Source organism: Hoplias malabaricus, chromosome 5 (assembly GCF_029633855.1).
Source record: "Hoplias malabaricus isolate fHopMal1 chromosome 5, fHopMal1.hap1, whole genome shotgun sequence".
Lineage (NCBI taxonomy): Eukaryota > Metazoa > Chordata > Actinopteri > Characiformes > Erythrinidae > Hoplias > Hoplias malabaricus.
Genome location: NC_089804.1, coordinates 39,814,169 through 39,832,614, shown reverse-complemented (window position 1 = coordinate 39,832,614; position 18,446 = coordinate 39,814,169). Strand labels below are relative to the sequence as shown.

Here is an 18,446-nt window from a genome sequence, read left to right as displayed (position 1 = left end):
AATCAGGTCTAAACTTTGCTGACATTTATTTCCATGCAGTACAAGCTTTTAGCAGCAACCAATGACAAAAAGTCACTTGAACTCCAATACCAACACACCTCATCAGCTGGCTCCGTCTTGATTTTGGCATCCTGACCGCTGGAGTTAGAGGCTGTAACACCTGACCCTGGCCCTGTTCCCATTCCACGACACTCCAGCTTGTCTAATCCTGATTTGCACTCCCCAGTGTTGTCCTTGGAGTCGTCCTTGTTCAGGAGGTAGTGGAGCAGTGCGTGTGTTTTTTTGGGACTGTGCTGCTCCTGCTTGATTTCTGGCCCAGAACCCTCTGTGCCTGAATGATCGGACCCAAGAGTGACCTTCCCAGTGGCCTCAGCTGTGATGCGGGCCACTTCATCTGGGGTGTTGCCGTTCTGCAGCAGCTTGTGGAGGATTTTGTGCTTCTCCTGAAACGAGTGCCCTCCTATGCAGCCTGTGGAGGACACACACCCAGAAACTTGCTGTCCTGATGATGAAGCTGATGATGAAGAAGATACACCTGTGGAAGAAGGGCTGGTCATACAGCCTCCAGATTCCTTTGATTCCAACCCCATGGGTGTGGAGGCACGGCCAGGAGGAGGTCCGTTACCTGCTGCCAGGGTCAGCTCTTCTGCTGGGGATGTAAGCAGCTGGAGTAGTTTTTTATGGCCCTTACCATCCGGACCCCGGCGATTCCCCTCTGCCCCGGGGCCACCATCTTTATTAGACTGGCTATCAGGCTTATCCATTGAGGTCTCAGATGGAGTAGTCTGTTGCTGGTCAGCTCCTGTGCTGTGAGCACCACCGGGACTTTTCATATCACCAGCACTAGCACCTTTACTTGCCACAGACTGGTTTGGCTGACTGGACTGAGTGGAGTTGATGCTGGGGGAACTGTCAGATTTGTGAGGAGGGGAGGTGAGAGCAGACGAGAGGGAGGAGCCCACCCCTTCACTAATGGCCTGCAGGGCGTTAAGCGAGCTGCTTGAGAATGTGCTGCCACTTGCTGGACCTGAGGACCCACTATTGCCACCCATGGTCACAGGACCCATAGGAGAATGCATACCTGTCAATCAAACAAATAAATAAAATTTATACAATCTACAGACATGTCTCAAACAAACATAGCTCATAGTCAGCTAAGCTAATGCAGAGCAACAGATGGACTACAGTCTGTAATCAGAAAACTATAAAGTGCTCCTGTATGGTCCGTGGGGCTGAGAGAATAAACAGTGAGTTAGGAACAATGAGGTGGTAATAAGGTTATGGCTGATTGGTTTATGTATTAAATGTACAAATGTACCTCCTGGAGAAAAGGGACTGGCTCCCATCTTGGGGCTTCCTCGTATCCGTGGAGATGCCATAATATTCTGCTGAGGGGGATTCATCCCTGGGCTGCTATGGGATGGACTGGTCATGCCCAAGCCATAGCCACTACTGTGGAAGTGCTGCTGGTGCTGATTCATTCCCGGATGTTCCATCTGATTCATATGGTTCATCTGATTCATAGACCCCATTTGGTTCATTTGATTCATCTGGTTCATAGAATTCATCTGGTTCATGGGATTCATTGGATTAATATGGTTCATCTGATTCATTGCACCCATCTGGTTCATGCAGTTCATCTGGTTCATCTGGTTCATTTGATTCATTGGGTGCATTGAGTTCATCTGATTCATCCTGTTGCCGGGGCCATACATGGGGCCTCCTCTGGGCCCCATATGCCCTGGTTCACTCATGCCGTAACCCCTGGCATTGCCCATGCCCATCTGCCCACCAGGAGCTATGTTCATTTGGGAAGTATGCTTGGCACCTCCTATGCCCTGGGCCCGCATTACACCTCCCTGGTTTGGCCTGTAGCTGTTCTGCTCCCTAAGGAAACAGAAAGACATGTCCAAAGTGAGAGAAAGTGGTGTGTATGATGATCTCTAAATAAGAAAAGAAATGAAAACAGCTCTACATATTGCTTATAAGTGCATACATAGAAAGTGTACATTACTAAACAAGTAAATTAAGAAGAATACTAATGCGACTAATATCTGTTATAAAAAAGATATGCATGAGAATATAAGCAAGAGTGAATTAGGCAAAGTATATTAGAAGTATATTATTTTATTCCCAATATATTACAAGTTAATTAAGTGAAAAAAAAACAAGGGATACTAATATTTTTGGCAAAGGGGAAATATAAGCAAAGATGCCAAACCTCTGTAGTAGGTGAGTGGAGAGGAAGCTGAGAGGCTCGTTGTTGTTGGGATTTCGACAGAGTTCACTGCGTGTCTGTGCTGTTACTGGCGTTCCATCTGAAAGGGAAAAGTGGTACAGCGGAGTCTCTGCTCGACCATTTAGGTAAGCTGGAGAGGGAGAGAGAGAGAGAGAGTGAGAGAGAAAGAGAGAGAAGCACTTATGTTAAAGGCCCCCCCAAGTCAATTCTTGGCATACCATGCTCTCATTTGAATATTTGTATTCCCTACTCTAAAGGCATACTCATAGACTGAATGGAAAAACATTACAAGTTATACATCCAGCGTGTTCTTCTAATTTCACTACAACTCATTAAAAAACTAGAAGAAAAAATGGATGGCGCACTTAACACCTGCCACCACACATACCATCCTGATAGTGTTTCTTAAAAGACCAGGGTTGGCCTTCACTGCGGTTGAGGAACATCTGCATGCATCTGCGCACTAGATCCTCCCAGCCCGGACGCATCGTGGTGTGTAATGTATTCTGATGCTCGATCTCAATAAGCCTCCCTGTGTTACATACACATTTGGAAATAAAGCAACAAATCAGTTAACATTTGACACATTTAAATACAAAATCATAACCCTGAGCAATTAAAGCCAGATCCAAGCTGCTTAACAAGTTGGAATGGCAGTAGTGCTTATTAAATTAGAAATTTCATAATGGCAGTTCTGTGAATTTGAAGGGCAGCATACTCACCGGAGAGCTCATGTCTGGTGGTGAATCTCTCCGTCCGCTCTACTGCAGTCACTCTCCGCGCCACACAGATCATACACGACTGCAAATCTGATACACACACACGCACAAACACGCACAAAAACACTTTAAAAAGGGTGAAACAGAAATTGAGGTGAAACAGAGGCCACCAAAGCCTGTGTAGTCAAGCAGCCAAGAAATCTTTCATTTACTTCTTTAATTTTGTACCTGATCTTGTTATGGTGGATATAAGCGACATGAAGTTAGACTTATTAACATTGATATCAATAAACGTATAAAAATATACACAATTTTGAGGTGCAACACTGACTGGTGTGATGCAGACCATAGCCTTCTAAAAAAGCTATTTTTACTCCTTTGTGTGAAACATTTTCAGGATGTTGTTTGTCAACTTGAACTTGAAATCAAACTTTCTGTAAACAAACTTATTTGTTCGAAGACAACAACATTATACAATGTCTATTCACGAATGAATCAGAGCCATCTTCTTTACTTCAGAGACCAAGCTGAGGGTACAGGACATGGTTCACTGTGCAGTGAGATGCATGTGGAAGTGTGTGTGCACGTGTGCGTTAGCAAGGGTCTCACCTTCCCCCTCCTCCATCATGGCTTTAGGCTGTGTGAGGGCAAAACATTGCATGGTCTCGTAACGCTGCCTGCCCACAACCTCCTCTCCACCAGGACCTCCATGGCCAAACTTCACCAGCATGCGGCAGTTAAAGGTATGGCTCTTCTGACGAGAGGCATCCCCAGCCCACGACACACCATTGGGTCCTATTCACACCCACACAAAGTCTCAGTTCATTTAAGTCAGTCACATTTTACCCTAATTTTAACCTTTTTAGTAATGTATTTCTAAATTCTGTTATGAGATTTTTATTCAGTTTTAATTCTTGAAAGCACAAATGTAAAATGTAACATAAGTATCAAGTACTCAGGAGTAAATAAAAAATACTCAATAATAAGACTGCAGCTTATAACAGGACTTAGTTTGGGTAAAAGCATCAGCTCATTTACTGAGCGTAAATGTTTATTAGATAACGGAACATATGTGTACCATTGGCTTTGGGTAGGTTTTTCTGGAACTCCTCTCTGTCCTCCTGATGCAGGATGTTGTATACACTGGTGTTAATGAGCTCCTCTTGCTTGTACTGCAGATACTGAGTCACATTATCAGACACAAACACAATGTTGCCCTCACGGTTTACTACAAACAGGAATCCATCCAAGGCCTGGCAGAGAAAGAGAGAATAATGGAGCCTGATTATGGTAGAGTTAGAGTATATTTATTCATTTAAATAGTTTTATTTTTTTTATATTAGGTACAGGAGGGGAAAAATTAAAAAGTACCATCGAGTTCTCTTGCCTGGCAGGTCTGCACATTGATGTAGTCAAAGTGTGACTCATCTAAGACAGGCTATTTTTCCTCCCTCACGTTGCTTTAACTCCCCATCAATTAATTCCCCAGTTTAAGATGAACAATTCATGAATAGAAAGTGCTAGAACCAATGTTTTTATTTTCATTAACGTATTTATATAATAACAATATTTACAGGGGGTCCTCAACTTACGACGCTGATCCGTTCCTACATCGCGTCGTAAATCGATTTTTGGTGTAAGTCGAAACACAAGTACATACTGTACGTAAATAACATACTGTAAGCACTTATCCTATCCTTACACCTATCCTCCTCGGTCCCGAGCCGCGTAACCATGTATTCTTCCGCGGCATACACCACACACGAAGTTCACGGTACGACGTTTACGACGCAAAACCACTTCAGTCGAAACAAGGCCTTACTTATACAGTAAATGGGAGATGTGTCGTAACCATGAAACATCATAACTCGGGACTGATGTAACCCGAGGACCTCCTGTATACTTAAATATATCTTTCTTAAATATATTTACCAAAAAACGATTTGTGCCCTAATTATGAGAAAGCAAACATTCATTAACTGATCAAGCGAATCTGGACACACACCATTTTTTAAATGCCCCTTTTTCTTAAATACTCATAAAGTGTGTGTAACTCCAGTAATGACCATTAGTCTTTCTTATGCCTCACCTGCAACAGCAGAGGGCCCAGATGGTCCTTGTCGATGACCCCCTGACCTGTGGAGGATACGTCTGCCTTCTGTACATCCTCATCGCCACATGAGCCTTTTCCTGAAAAGAAAAATAAAAAAAAAACCATCAGGATATTAAAACTAACAACAGCAAGAGACAAATCTGGAAATAACTCACCAAACAACTCTCAAATAAAAAGCAATAAAAGTAAAATACAGAAAGACAATTAATAAATAATATATTGTTATTAGTTTCTTATTAATAAAAAATGTTGTTAGAAATTAATTCATAAAATGTCTGGTTATAGCCTGGCACCAGGTGGCAGCACTGGACAAATCCTTTGGCTTTGAGAATTTTTTCAGCATTTTTCCTGATTAGTAATGACAAGCACAGTGATACACAGCTGCAGCTGTGCTCCTACCTTGCTCCTTTATCTGCCGTATCTGGCGGACTGTCTCTTTAAGGATGGCACATTTGTCCGGCTTGACGTTGAAGCTGTCGATGTCACTGAGGTTGGCCGAGATCAGCTCAGCCAGTTCCTCAATGTATTTGCATTCTTGTTCTCGCCGCCTCTTATCACACCTGGGCACACACGCATAAAGATTGCTAAAAGATTAATAGGAGATATGTGTGTGTGTGTGTGTTTTGCTAGTATGTTTTATACTAATAATTCAAATACAGCTTGAGTGTATCACGAAACTGCAACAAACGATGCCCAAATTAACACACCAGCCTGTTACCAAAGATATTTAAACAAAATTTATGACTATGCATAACTAAGTGACTCCTTGTTGATTCTAATTAACTTCCATATATTTCACATGAACACACACACGCACACACACACACACGCACACACACACACACACACACTTACCCTAGTCCAGGTGTGTCACAAGTGGAGAGCTTGCGTTTTCTGTCGGTGCACAGTGGCTCCAGAGAGTTCTCGCCGACTCCACTCATCTTCAACACATATCAGCACCTGAGACACACACGATATTTTAAATTGCTGAGCTACAGCTAAAAGACATAAAGGAGACTTTACACTGTACACACTATGGAAAGATTCTCAGATAAATTCTATCACAGATCATCTGTTTTGAGTGGTTTTCTATCAGTGCCTTTTTTCAGAACTGAATCTGGATCATCATTGCCCTTTACCTCACAAAGCTTTAAGTTCTGTTCAACTGACAGGGGCCCTTTAAATGCTCCATTATGTCTTTCAGGGTTGTTAAGCAACTCAATTTCTTTTTAAACAATGTATTTATAAACTCCTGGTATTTTCATTCCTTGAGTATGTTATTCTTCTATTTCTGAGTGTAAATTAAATGAGTGGTCCCTCTACAGTTATGTAAATGCTCTCTCTCTCTCACACACACACACACACACACACACACACACCTGAATGAATGAACTCTGGGTACTGACTCTGACAGAACTAAAGATGACCTTTACTCCACTCTCAGCAAACCTTTGAGAAATTGACCGTTTTTACACTTTTTCATGACACAATGTGAATGAAAAAACCTGCATGTGTCAGAGAGAGAGAGGGAGAGAGAGACACCAAGCTTATTTTTAAGTGTTTCCACATTCAGCTGAATGTGCGGAATGTTCCAGGCCTCAGCCACAGCAGAGAGAGAGAGACAGAGAGAGAGAGAGAGACAATATATATACACTGATGATGATGGAGTGAAGCAGGGCCCCAGGAGAAATGGGTCATCCCTCGTTCAGTGTGTGTGTGTGTGTGTTTCTCTGCAGTATGGAGTGGGTCAATACTCTCCCTCCAAAAGTTGTGATCCACAGCTTAGGTGTATTTTCTCATAATGAGACAGGGTTAAAGGAATCAATATCATTAAAAGACAATGCATGATAACAGTAAGGAACCAACACTTAATAAAATAAATACAAAAGCTTCAGGAAAGCCTCCAGTCCTTTAATCATCAGTGACTAAAGAATTCTGGTCTAAACTCTCTACTGTTTTATTTCCTCACTCCCTCTTTTCTTATACATTATCAGAACATATACAATGTAAGGGCTATGGGTGGGCGAAACATAAAATAAAGATCCTTTAAATGGTTTTTCCAAGGTTTCACAAGTTGGAACAGACAAATAAGGACCACTTTTAAATATACTTTCATATACAGTCATAACAACGTCTCCAATAAAACTGAGAATTGTATTGTACTACACCAGACATGACATAGCTCCGATACCACCCCAATATAAACACAACAAGACGGATTGAATACCGCACAAAATAAATAAAACGAAAAGGATCAGACATTGAGAAACGAATGAATTCATTCATTTTCTGTAACCCTTATCCAATTCAGGGTCGCGGGGTTCCGGAGCCTACCTGGAATCACTGGGCGCAAAGCAGGAACACACCCTGGAGGGGGCGCCAGTTGCTCAACTACATAGGAAACCCTCGTTGACAAGGGGAGAACACACTAAACTCCTCACAGACAGTCACCCTGGAGCAGGGCTCAAACCCACAACCTTAGGTCACTGGAGCTGTGTGACAGCGACACTAGCTACTGCGCCACCATGGAGCCCTCCTTCAGAAATTCAGACTGAAAATTATTACACTCACATGGTGTTTAATCAAGATATTGGCTACATACATATACAGCATTGTGGAGAGAACAAATAAATAAATAAATAAATACATAAATCCACACTAGAGAACAACACTTAATTTCCTGTCAATTCGGTCAAAAGTACAATTTATTTAGTACAATTTCTGAGGAAATATTTCTGGGAGTGCAGGAGGTCCTCAGGTTACGTCAGTCCCGAGTTACAATGTTTTGTGGTTACGACACATCTCCCATTTACTGTATAAAGCCTTGTTTCGACTTAAGTGGTTTTGCGTCATAAACGTCGTAACGCGAACTTCGTGTTTGGTGTGCGCGGCGGAAGAATACACGGTTACGCGGCTCGGGACCAAGGAGGACGGCGTCACCCCAGTCGCATTGTAGGATAAGTGCTTACAGTATGTTATTTACGTACAGTATGTACGTATGTTCCGACTTGCACAGAAAATCGGTTTACGACGCGACGTACGAACGGATCAACATTGTAAGTATAGGACCCCCTCTATAGTTAAAATAAATCTCGCTTACGTAGAGAAATTAAAAGTCAAATAAGTAAAGAGGAGTTTCCAAAATTGGAGATAAAAACATTCATATTAATTAAGGAATTGGGAGTTCCTAACAACTGCACGATATCCAGGAGACCACCTAAAACTGTCTCTATCAGATAAGCAGCTTCAGAGTTGGAAAAATCCGGAGGATGGAGAGGTCTGAAAGGATGTGTAGCTGTAGAACGTTACATAGACATGAATCTTATTTGGGATTAGCAAATATATGTTTTGCTGGTAATAAAAACATCTATAGAAAGTAATATTTTTCTAATCCTAAATTTGCAATTATCTCAAACTATGTAAACAAAGAGAAATACTCAATGCTTTGTGGTTAAAAAGTTAACCAAAGAAACATGTGTAAAAACCTACTATTTTGTTGCTTTTGTTACTAATATTATACCCATTGTTTTGTGGTTTTCCTACTGTGAGGACGTCTTCGTCCAGAAAATGGACAAAGCATAAACACACAAATACAGACACACCCCTTATTCTGTTGTTTACTACCATTCCACAGACACACCTCTTTTTCCTTCTGTGTCTCTCTACCCTCTTTCTGCTTGAACACTTCCTCTTCTGTTTCTTCTGTCCTAAACATTATTTTTTGCTCTTGTCTGCACAGCTCATGAAGAATTTTTATCACCTCTGTAAGGGGCACTTTCTCTCTCATGTTCTTTTTCCTGTCTTTTTTAACCTCCTCTAAAAGCATGGGCTAACTTCTGCAGTGTGCACGAGTGACTGACCCCTCTCAGAGTTCAGCGGAATCCTCTGAGATCAGGCCATTGGGTCACACGCCTTTCCCCTTGGCCTCTCATACACACACACAAACACACACCCTTCCCCTTCTCTTACACGCAAACAGAACCATGCATTCCTGTATGAGCTCACCATTCCTAAGCCAAACTGCAGGACGAAACAACCACATTATGCAACGTACTGCAATGCCTGCCCTGACATGTACAACACAGATAGACACACACACACCTCTGTGTAAAGTGCACAAAAAGTCAGTTTTCCCCCCTCTCTCTCCCCCTCTCTTTTGCAGCTCTATGCCCTCATCCTCTCATGTTCACTCTCCTTCATCCTTACCTTTGCAGCAGTGTAGAATGATGACATCCACTCCACTCCTCTTCACATCCTGCAACGCAAACACACAATAGAGTTGGGCTCTGACTGTGGCTGAGGATTTTAACAATTTTTCAGTTTCTCCATCTGCATTTTTATATTAATATATGAATATATTAATATTCTGTTATAACAGGTCAGACAAAACTTTTTTTTATACCTTACTTATATTATTATTATTAATGATTAATAATTTGATTGATCAATTTTGATTATTAATTAATTGATTGTTTTTTCCCTTTCCAAACCTTCTCTTAAATATTGTCATCACAAGATCCACACATTAATTAAGACATTTTTAATCTGACACAAAGGAGCTCAATTGGGAAGATGAAGGCAAGCACACGCCTCCTCCATGACATGTGAAGCCAAACTCCGCTTCTTTTCTAACTGTGGCTAACTGCAGCTAACAGCTGTCATCCCTGGACAGCTAAACATGTTTGGAGGAAATTATTATGAATATATGAATATTACTCAAGTCAACAATTTCATAAGAAAAAGATTATACTTGTACCTTTATGTGGAACTGTGGAAGTCCTACTTAAATACCCAGTCAAGAAGGGCATCTATGTGTTCCTCAAGGCCACAAATGCACCTGAGAAAAACAGAGACATAATACTAATTATTACTCTCGATACTGAAAGAGCACTTCTCTTGCTACTGACAAATGATTCAGGGACATTTCCATTCCTTTCAACCTTAAAATGAGTTATTATGGAGAACAGATTCAGGTTTATAAAGTAAATCCCAGATAGCGTAACAGCTAGCTACACCATAAAGTGAGTGGTTACCTAGCTGAAGCCAAAGATCAGAAGTTCTAGTCATGAAAAGAAAAAAAAAAGATCACAAAAGACTTGAGTAGAACTCTTCTCAACCAGTTAGAAAGTCACCTCATCATAGCTAAATCATTGTGATTACTTATGAAGCGTTGGATGCAAGAGAATGCTTTATACATGTTTACACAACTTGCTAGCAAAATCTGCTTCATGTCTGCAGGGCAATACTAAAGAAGCAAACTTCAGACACCAAACATGTCTTGGCTTGTTGACTTCACTTGCAATCTTTTAAGAAAATGTTATCAATTTAATTTTTGAAGAACTATTTCAAGTTAAGTGAAATATGTCCTTCTCCATCCATTTCCAATTTTAAGCCACTTCCATTCCTATATTTTTCTGCCCAATACCTATACAACAGGTAATTAATGCTAACTGGCTTGGTGTAACTCGTGGTGGCATTTCATTTACTTCAGTACTGGCCATAACATGCACTGGAGTGGTATCACGTAGTCCAAATGGTCTTCATTTCCCATCATGCTTTGGTGCCATAGTGTGTGTACCTGCATTATTAATGGAGCTGCTTCCTGTTATTGTGCTCACACACAAACCCCACCGATGCCTTAGGGACCCACTTAAAGCAGATCACTGATGAACTCCAATGGGCCATGCACAGTCAGAGCACTGATCTAAAAGGTGAGCTGTATTATTGAAAAGTCCCTGGCTGAATTAGACTGACCTGAGGAATGTACGTTCATGGTCTGACCTGGAATGGTATTTTCAGTCCGGAATATGTCACCATCAGTGAAATACTACGTATCAATATGTACTGATGTATTTTCATATTGTTCAGAGTTCAAGAAAATGTAGAGTGAGAAAATGTGATAGTTTTGCAGAGAGAACAAAGACTAAGCAGGCTGTGGAACAGTGAATGTTCCAGTATCAGTACCTGACCTCACTAAACTTTTGAATCAGTGGATAAGCTGTAGCTTGGCTGGTCTAGTTGAGAAATCACAAGAAGGAAGAGATCATATGAATGGCTACCATACAGTCGTATGGAAAATGTGTGCGCCCCTGGTCAAATGATTCTCTTTTGTTGAATGTTAACACTGAAAAAACACTGCTATTTTTAATCACTGCTTATTGGCGCAATTCTTTCATTTATCTTCTGTAACTTAATATCAATTAACGGTGTGCAAAATGAATGGCGCACAAAAATGTAATATGTTAAACAGTGCAGTGATTCAAGGGTGTTCCCTGTAAAACACATCAACAATCCAGCACACACAGCTGAATATTGTATTTTGATGTGATAACAACTGCAATACTGATATGAATCCTCTAACAATGTTTCATTGTGTGCTGGAAGCTTCGGATGTGTCTCTGTAGTTGTTTTGATGAGCCAAGCCAATTAAATTATCCAACATGAACGACATAAATAACCAAAAATGAACGCAAATCAATATTTACTTATTTACTACTGCAATATGTAGCAATAAATGTGACCCATATCGTGCAAGCCTAAACGGGAATGCACATGCTACGTGTTCACTGCATATTACCACATAATATTAATGCACTATTACAACCAATTTCTATAGAGTTGGTGAATCTTGTCAACACTGTCATATAGCATCATACCATCATCTGGGGTGAATCACAGATTTATATGAATGTGTGGCAGATGTTGACCACATTGGCACAATTGTTCTCAAAATGGTGGATCAAGGACTTGAACATACACTTGATCAAGAGGATCATAATAAGAGAAACTGAAATTCGCAGGAGGCGTGGAAGAAGAAGAGGGCTCTGTGTGTGTGTGTGTGTGTGTGTGTGTCCTGCTGTGGTGTGGAGCTCATTCAGGCCCAGAATAACCAGGACATTCTGGTGGAGCCTGAAATACAGCATGAAATGTGAGCTCTGAGACACACTTGCTGAACAACAAACATCTCACACACTTACAAACACACGCACATTAACACACACTGGAGACTGCCATCAACATGTAAAACCTCTGAAAACAATGTACTGTCTATTTTTTCCGTCTGGTACAAACAAGCACAATGTGATAAACAAGTAAAAAAAAATGACAGGAAAAAACAATTAAAGGAAAAATATATTGTGGTGCATGGGTATTTAAATCCCTTTCAACTGTTTTCAGCAACATTAAATAGCATTTATCATCACTTTTACTGAAGGGAGGGAAAGAGAGGGACGTAAGATGGGAGATGGGAGGGAGCAAAAAAGGAGGGAAACGGAAACAGCAACATGGAGCAGACAATAGATTGTATTGTAGACATGCTAAGATGTGCCAAATATGTGCCTTCCGGCTGTAATAATTATTCGACAAAAACAAAACAAACCAATTCTTCATCTTCAAATTTTGACTGATGGCCAATTTCCACCTCCCCTTTACATGATACTACCAAACCAGCAGGTGAAGAACCTGATTCCTCCACAGCAATTATTTTTTTTAACTGCTGACAACACATCAACACTGCAACTTCAATCCTATTAGCTAACCGAAGACCAAACTGACTAGAATTGTTTTGTGCAATGGATAACAAATATGCAGCAGTCAAAACATTCAGGGGATTACCCGGTAGTTGCTTAAAACTGATTGTGATTGCCCTAGAGTGTACACGAGCAGACCAGATTATGTCCAACACATACCAACAAGCACTACTTCTCACACCAACTGCTCAACACAGACTCCACACCTAGACTCAAAGCAGAAAAAAAAACCTGGTTTATACTTATTGATTAGTTATTTATTCAGGATACCTGTCTGAGGATAAGGGTGCAATTAAAAGGGCACGAGGAGCCATTAACAACAATGCTAACATGCCTAAAATCATTCATATAAGCATGATCTCACTGTGACATGGTCATATTTAATTTGAATCCGTGAAGTTGTCTTCTGCGAAGTTGTCTCTTGATCCTAACAGCTCTGTCTCACCAGTTTTCACCCATTAAAAACAACAACCCCATGGAAATGGCAGTGTGCACGTGTGTTTTTCAACATATAAAAATGCATGTGCTTTCACCAGGAGTTAATGCATGGGGCACATTAAGGTGTGCCACCAGCAGATAGACTGCAGAATCCCTGCTGTGCAAAATGGCTTCTAAATACATACACACACACACACTCAATAAAAAGGCAAGAGAGCAAAATCTAGTTTGCCTAATAACCCTCTTTTTCCACTAAATACAGTAGATCAGACATGTGTTTATGTTCAGTTGTAAAACTATGAGGCTAATGTAGCTAAATGTAAGCTAATGCTGTGTTCATTTCACCTCGTACGTTGGATGCTGGCGCTGGGAGCAATGTCTCACCAGAGCTGACCACATCCCAGTTAAACATTCAGAAAACTCTATGCCCTAGGATAGCTAACCATTGTTAACTTGTTTCCGGTTAGCGATACCAATAATTATAATCATACACAAGATATAAAATATCCTATACCGTTCCATTAGAGCTTCACATAGGGCCCACCACACTCTCTTCCTTCAGCCACCAAAATTCCTGTTGTATCCTACACCTCAACGCTAAGGATGTCGCAGCCGTTTATGATCCGATCAGGAACCAGCTCTCCTTAACAACTACGGTTACTCATTGAGCCCAGCCCATGACCCAAACCAGCCACTTCATCACTAGCTCTTCACAGGGGTCACTAGAAAGGCACCTCCTCTTGTTGGTGTTTCGCTGCATTAAGAAGAAAATATTTTCGATATTTTACGAAACATCAATACGTTCAAATACAGCAGTGGGATAATACTTTATGTATGGCTACTTTTACACACTGCTCATGGCAGGCAGCCATCTTGAATTCTAAACTTTGGGTTGGTGAGGCTCTCCCGACTTTCAAAGTTGGAAATTCAACTTGTGGAGGCATTCCACTTCAATTTTCCTACTAGTAACTGGAGAAATCCGACACCCGATTTGAAATAGAACGCCGCATTAGCTACATTTTTTGGCATTTAGCACACAAACTCAATACAGGCTCTTATTCTACACACTTTGTACTTCTGTGTAGGACAGAATCTTCTCAAATTGAAGACTTGGAAACAAATAAATATTTTGTGTTTTATGAAAGTGATCACACATACATACAAGAAATTACTACGTTCAGATGAAGAGTAAAGTAATGTTATTTTTATTTTTAGCATCTTTTCAAATTACAAAAGGTTTGTAGATAGTGATATGGTGGAGAGTATATTTTTCTTTTAGCAATTGCTCCTGCATAAAGCACAGGTACGTTCCTCACCCTCCTTCTCCCACTCAGTCTCCCCCACCCCCCAATCTCATAACCAAGCCAAAACTGCAGACTGCAGAGAGAGAGAGAGAGAGAGAGAGAGAGAACTGAGAAGAGAAGAGACACCACTGTTACCATTACCTCTGCATGAACAAATGATGCGGAGAGAAGGATTGAAAGGATGGATGCAGTGGGGGAACAGGGAAAGGGGGACAATGTAAACCGCATTAGAACGTGAGAGTCTATTTTATGCAGATTTGTTCATTAATCTATGACAGAGGTTGCTTTCATCAGCCTGACAGGAAAAAGGAGCGAGGGAGAGAAAAGAAGAGAGGAAAAAGAGAGGGTGAAAGAATGAGCCTAAGAGAGAGGCTACGAAAGAAAGAAAAAGAAAGAAAAGAAAAAAAAAGAAGGGGGGGGGGGGGGAGCACACCAAAGCAGAAAGAATAAGAGCAAGCTCACAGCCTGGCCTCAGTTTTACCCAGTGAGCTAATGTAGCATTACCTCTTTAGTTACTTAGAAAGCAAATGGCAAAGGCAGAGGGTGGGCCTTATTTTCCTCGTTAAAGAAGCCCAGTTTAAGAGGCTTGCTTCACTCAGAAAAACATCCATGCCTTTTTGAACTCATTAAGGGTGAGGGGGAGAGAGAGAGTGGGGGAAGTGAGAGAGGAGGGGAAAAAGCAAGAATATAGTAAGCATTAAAAAAAAATCTCTCTCCCTTGCTTTCTTTTTTCCAGCTGGTGTTGACTGCTCCAGTGCTGAAAAGCTCTTATTCATTTCAGTTGTGCTGATTCCTCTCTCCCCACAGTTCCCTCCCTCTTACTCTGTGTCTTCTCCCTCCTCTCTCGCTCTCTCCTCCTCTTTTTCTGTTAGTACTCTCCCTCTCATTCTGCTCGCTCTCACTTCGTCTCTCGCTCCGTTTTCCCCTCCTTCCCTCCTCCTTTCTCACTCTGGTTTTTGCTCCCTCTCGCTCACACTCCCCCTCCCTCTCCTAGAGGAGGCTCCTCTCTGCTGCTGGGCGTTCCCGAGCTCCTCCTGCAGGGTCAAAAGTTTACAGTGGTTTTGATTTCACCTTTTCTCAACCAATCGCAGTGCGGCAGCTGAACCCTGACCCCTACAAAAGAATTCAACTGGCAGGAGGACAGCGCTGGCGCTCGCTCTCTCACTCTCCCCATTTTCCCTCTCCCACTCACCCACCCCGCTGCCTCAGCTACCTTTTCTTCTTCTGTTCTTTTTTTCTCGCTCAAGGTCACATTTGTTTTAAAACACCCCAAAAGAGAGAGAGGGGGGGCTCAAAAAACAAAAAGAAGGTTAAGCCACATGACCTGATGCAAAAAGATTGCTTTTCCTTCATTTAGAGACAAAGTATTTGTTTGCTTTATGACATAAATGCTGATTTATTTGACAACAGACTTAAGTGAACGATTTATTAAACGGCATGGCTGTCAATCGCCATAGATTTAGCACCAAAACACAACTAAACCTATGACTTTATAATGCAAGGAAATTAATGGGCAGAACCAAATTACACTTTCTATCTAATAACATTTGTTTCAGAGCTTTTTAATAATAGGATAAAGGATAAGTTAACATTCACAAGAAGTCAAAATTAGGAGCTTTTCTACCTGGATCGACATTACAGAAAAATACGACGCTCATTTTTATTCCAATTCAAATGCACTGAAGTGAATAAAATGCAGACAAGCACAAAAAACAATGAATGTCTCAATCACAGGTTTAAAACCATATTAGCTCTAAGTTTGAAAGATTATTTTGTCACAAAGCAGCAGAGCTTCTGTGTATCCATTTTTTCAAATCTAAATTAAAGATCATCTGATACCTTCCTATAAACTGATTTTTTAAAAACATAAAATCAGCACTAACTGCTTTACAAACCGTAAAAATTCTTCTTAAAAGCTTTCCTTTACATGTATTAGCCAAAAATAAAAAATTTAAGAATCGTCACAACATTCTTCATCTCATTTAAAAAAAAAAACAAAAACAAAAAAAAAAAACCACATGGTTTCTTATCTCACTCATCCAGCAGCTGCCCTTCTCAATGCTCTTAACTCCTTTATCTTCTCTATTCACAAATCGAATTATAGAGTTTTCATAGCGGAGTGAGTCGAGTGCCTTGTGCTGACCCTGTGGGGGTGACCTCAACCGGTGACCCCCCCTCTGTTCTCAAGCCCTCCAACCCCCACCCCGCTACGCCAACGCTGGCTAACACTATTAAAAGCATGTTTAAATGACTTATGAACGCTGGGAGAACAGAAGGGTCGCGTTGGGCAAGCCCCCTCGAGAGACCCTCGGCCAGGGAATGTTGTGGCAGGCCTCCGATACCGCAAAAAAAATTAACTAATCAAGTTTGCACACTGTCAATACGGCCCCGGAATGCTTTGGATGGGTTAAACGGGTTTTTTCCTCTGAACCTTTTAAGGCCTGCTTTCTGCTCCCACTTGAAAATTAATTGAGCCATGAGAAAGCAGTCAGATGGCACAAAGCTCTGCAAAGTGCACCTCAGAACGAATACGGCAGGGAATTCTTAATTCTCTTATCGTACAGCCGTAATGTGTGTGAGCAAGAGGTTAAGCAGAGGTTAACCTCCTGCACTGATCACATGTACACGCGTGCAAACACATTGTGCAACTTGCCACACAACACGTTAGTGGAGGACACTAACCTCACTCACTTTCTTTATCAGATTTGACAGGACAGCTGGAAAATCAGAAAGACATTTCATCTCATTTCAAAACATCACATTTGTATTTAATCAATTCATCAATGCGGACTTTTAAAACAATCCACGCTGGAATAAACGGGGAATTAAACAGGGAAAATAATTAAAAGCTGGGCACATGACGGCAACACAATCTATTTATGGCAGACTACTGTTCGATTCTCTGCTTGGGCAAAACACTCATTTGCATACATTTGCCATCCTCTGCGCAATACTGCAAAAAAAGTTTGTCTTCCATCAAGGCAAATATGGGCCTCTATCTGATTCCAAAGTCATCGCACACTCCTAAGCGTAACATTAGGACATTCAAAAACCAACAGAAGCCATAGAGAAACGGTCAACACTCAGCACAATCTTAGAAGATAATGAAGCAGGTTAAAAAGGTGCCTTTTATTTTTGCTCTTAAAAGATAACCCCTGACCTTCTTTGGAGACAGTGGAACTGCACGCACTGCTGACGATGTCAGATTGGGTGCAGAGTGAGAGAGTGGACACTGAACTGAGCCAGAACAGTGTTTGTTTAGATGGTGGATTGAGACAAGCACAGGTATTGGGTCAGAAGGTCAGGTGCCACTGTTCAGGACATCACTTTTGTTCTGTTGGTAAATGGATCACCTTCTTAACAAGGAGCATGTGATGAGATGATGAGTGAAGAGGACCTTCTTGGAGGCTTTAATTTGCTGCTTAAGGTTCAGACGGCTTGCAGACACCAGCTTATTCACGTCTCCACAATCAAGGGTCTCCCATTCTTCACTGGAGTAACAGCTTTGTTTCTTCTAAAAGGCTTCATACTTCTTTGCAGCATTGCTGGCAGTATTTTATTGCATTTAGCCAGAAGAGAAATAACGAGGTTGGATGACTACTAATCTACTAATAGCAACTAATAGCAATCTACTAATAGCAACTAATAACTGCTACTCCAAACCATTCCAAATATAGTGGATGGAGCTGCACTGTTCCTGAAAACAGTTCCACAGCTCTACATCTAAATGCTTGGGGGCTGATGCTTGAATGGCTGATTGAGGCAAGTATAGGTCAGAATTTCAAATGTCACTTGTGTAGACTTCCAATTTTGTAATACGGTTTCAAAGGATCACCTTACCAAATCAAACTCGAACTTCAGCAGCACTGCTGTGTGATCCACTCATATAAGCTCAACACACTTTATCAAGCCACTACCAGGGCTGAGGATGATCCACCAGCCAAATACTTGCTCTTTAAATAGTCCTTTGGAGCTCCTGAGCACTGAAGAACAAATGGGTATGGGACAAAGAAAGCAGATTAACAGATGAATAACAGTCTGCAGAACTACATATGGTGAGTGGAGCTAGAGATTTTTTTTTTTTTAGGAGAATTTTTTTTTCTC

General features: G+C 41.2%; 1 protein-coding gene across 2 annotated transcripts in view; it reads right to left on the bottom strand.

Annotated features, from left to right (window-relative positions):
• ncoa3 (nuclear receptor coactivator 3) overlaps positions 1-18,446 on the bottom strand; it is a 38,124-nt gene that overhangs the window by 6,322 nt on the left and 13,356 nt on the right. For both annotated transcript variants that reach the window (XM_066671094.1, XM_066671097.1), the window contains exons 2-13: positions 9,828-9,908; positions 9,278-9,326; positions 5,927-6,031; positions 5,471-5,631; positions 5,048-5,148; positions 4,037-4,211; positions 3,568-3,753; positions 2,962-3,048; positions 2,628-2,771; positions 2,222-2,369; positions 1,319-1,887; positions 99-1,081 (exon numbers count right to left, since the gene is read on the bottom strand). In XM_066671094.1, the coding sequence (XP_066527191.1) occupies positions 99-1,081; positions 1,319-1,887; positions 2,222-2,369; positions 2,628-2,771; positions 2,962-3,048; positions 3,568-3,753; positions 4,037-4,211; positions 5,048-5,148; positions 5,471-5,631; positions 5,927-6,012 (2,640 nt within the window). In that variant the 5' untranslated portion in view covers positions 6,013-6,031; positions 9,278-9,326; positions 9,828-9,908. The remainder of the gene's footprint in view (positions 1-98; positions 1,082-1,318; positions 1,888-2,221; positions 2,370-2,627; positions 2,772-2,961; positions 3,049-3,567; positions 3,754-4,036; positions 4,212-5,047; positions 5,149-5,470; positions 5,632-5,926; positions 6,032-9,277; positions 9,327-9,827; positions 9,909-18,446) is intronic.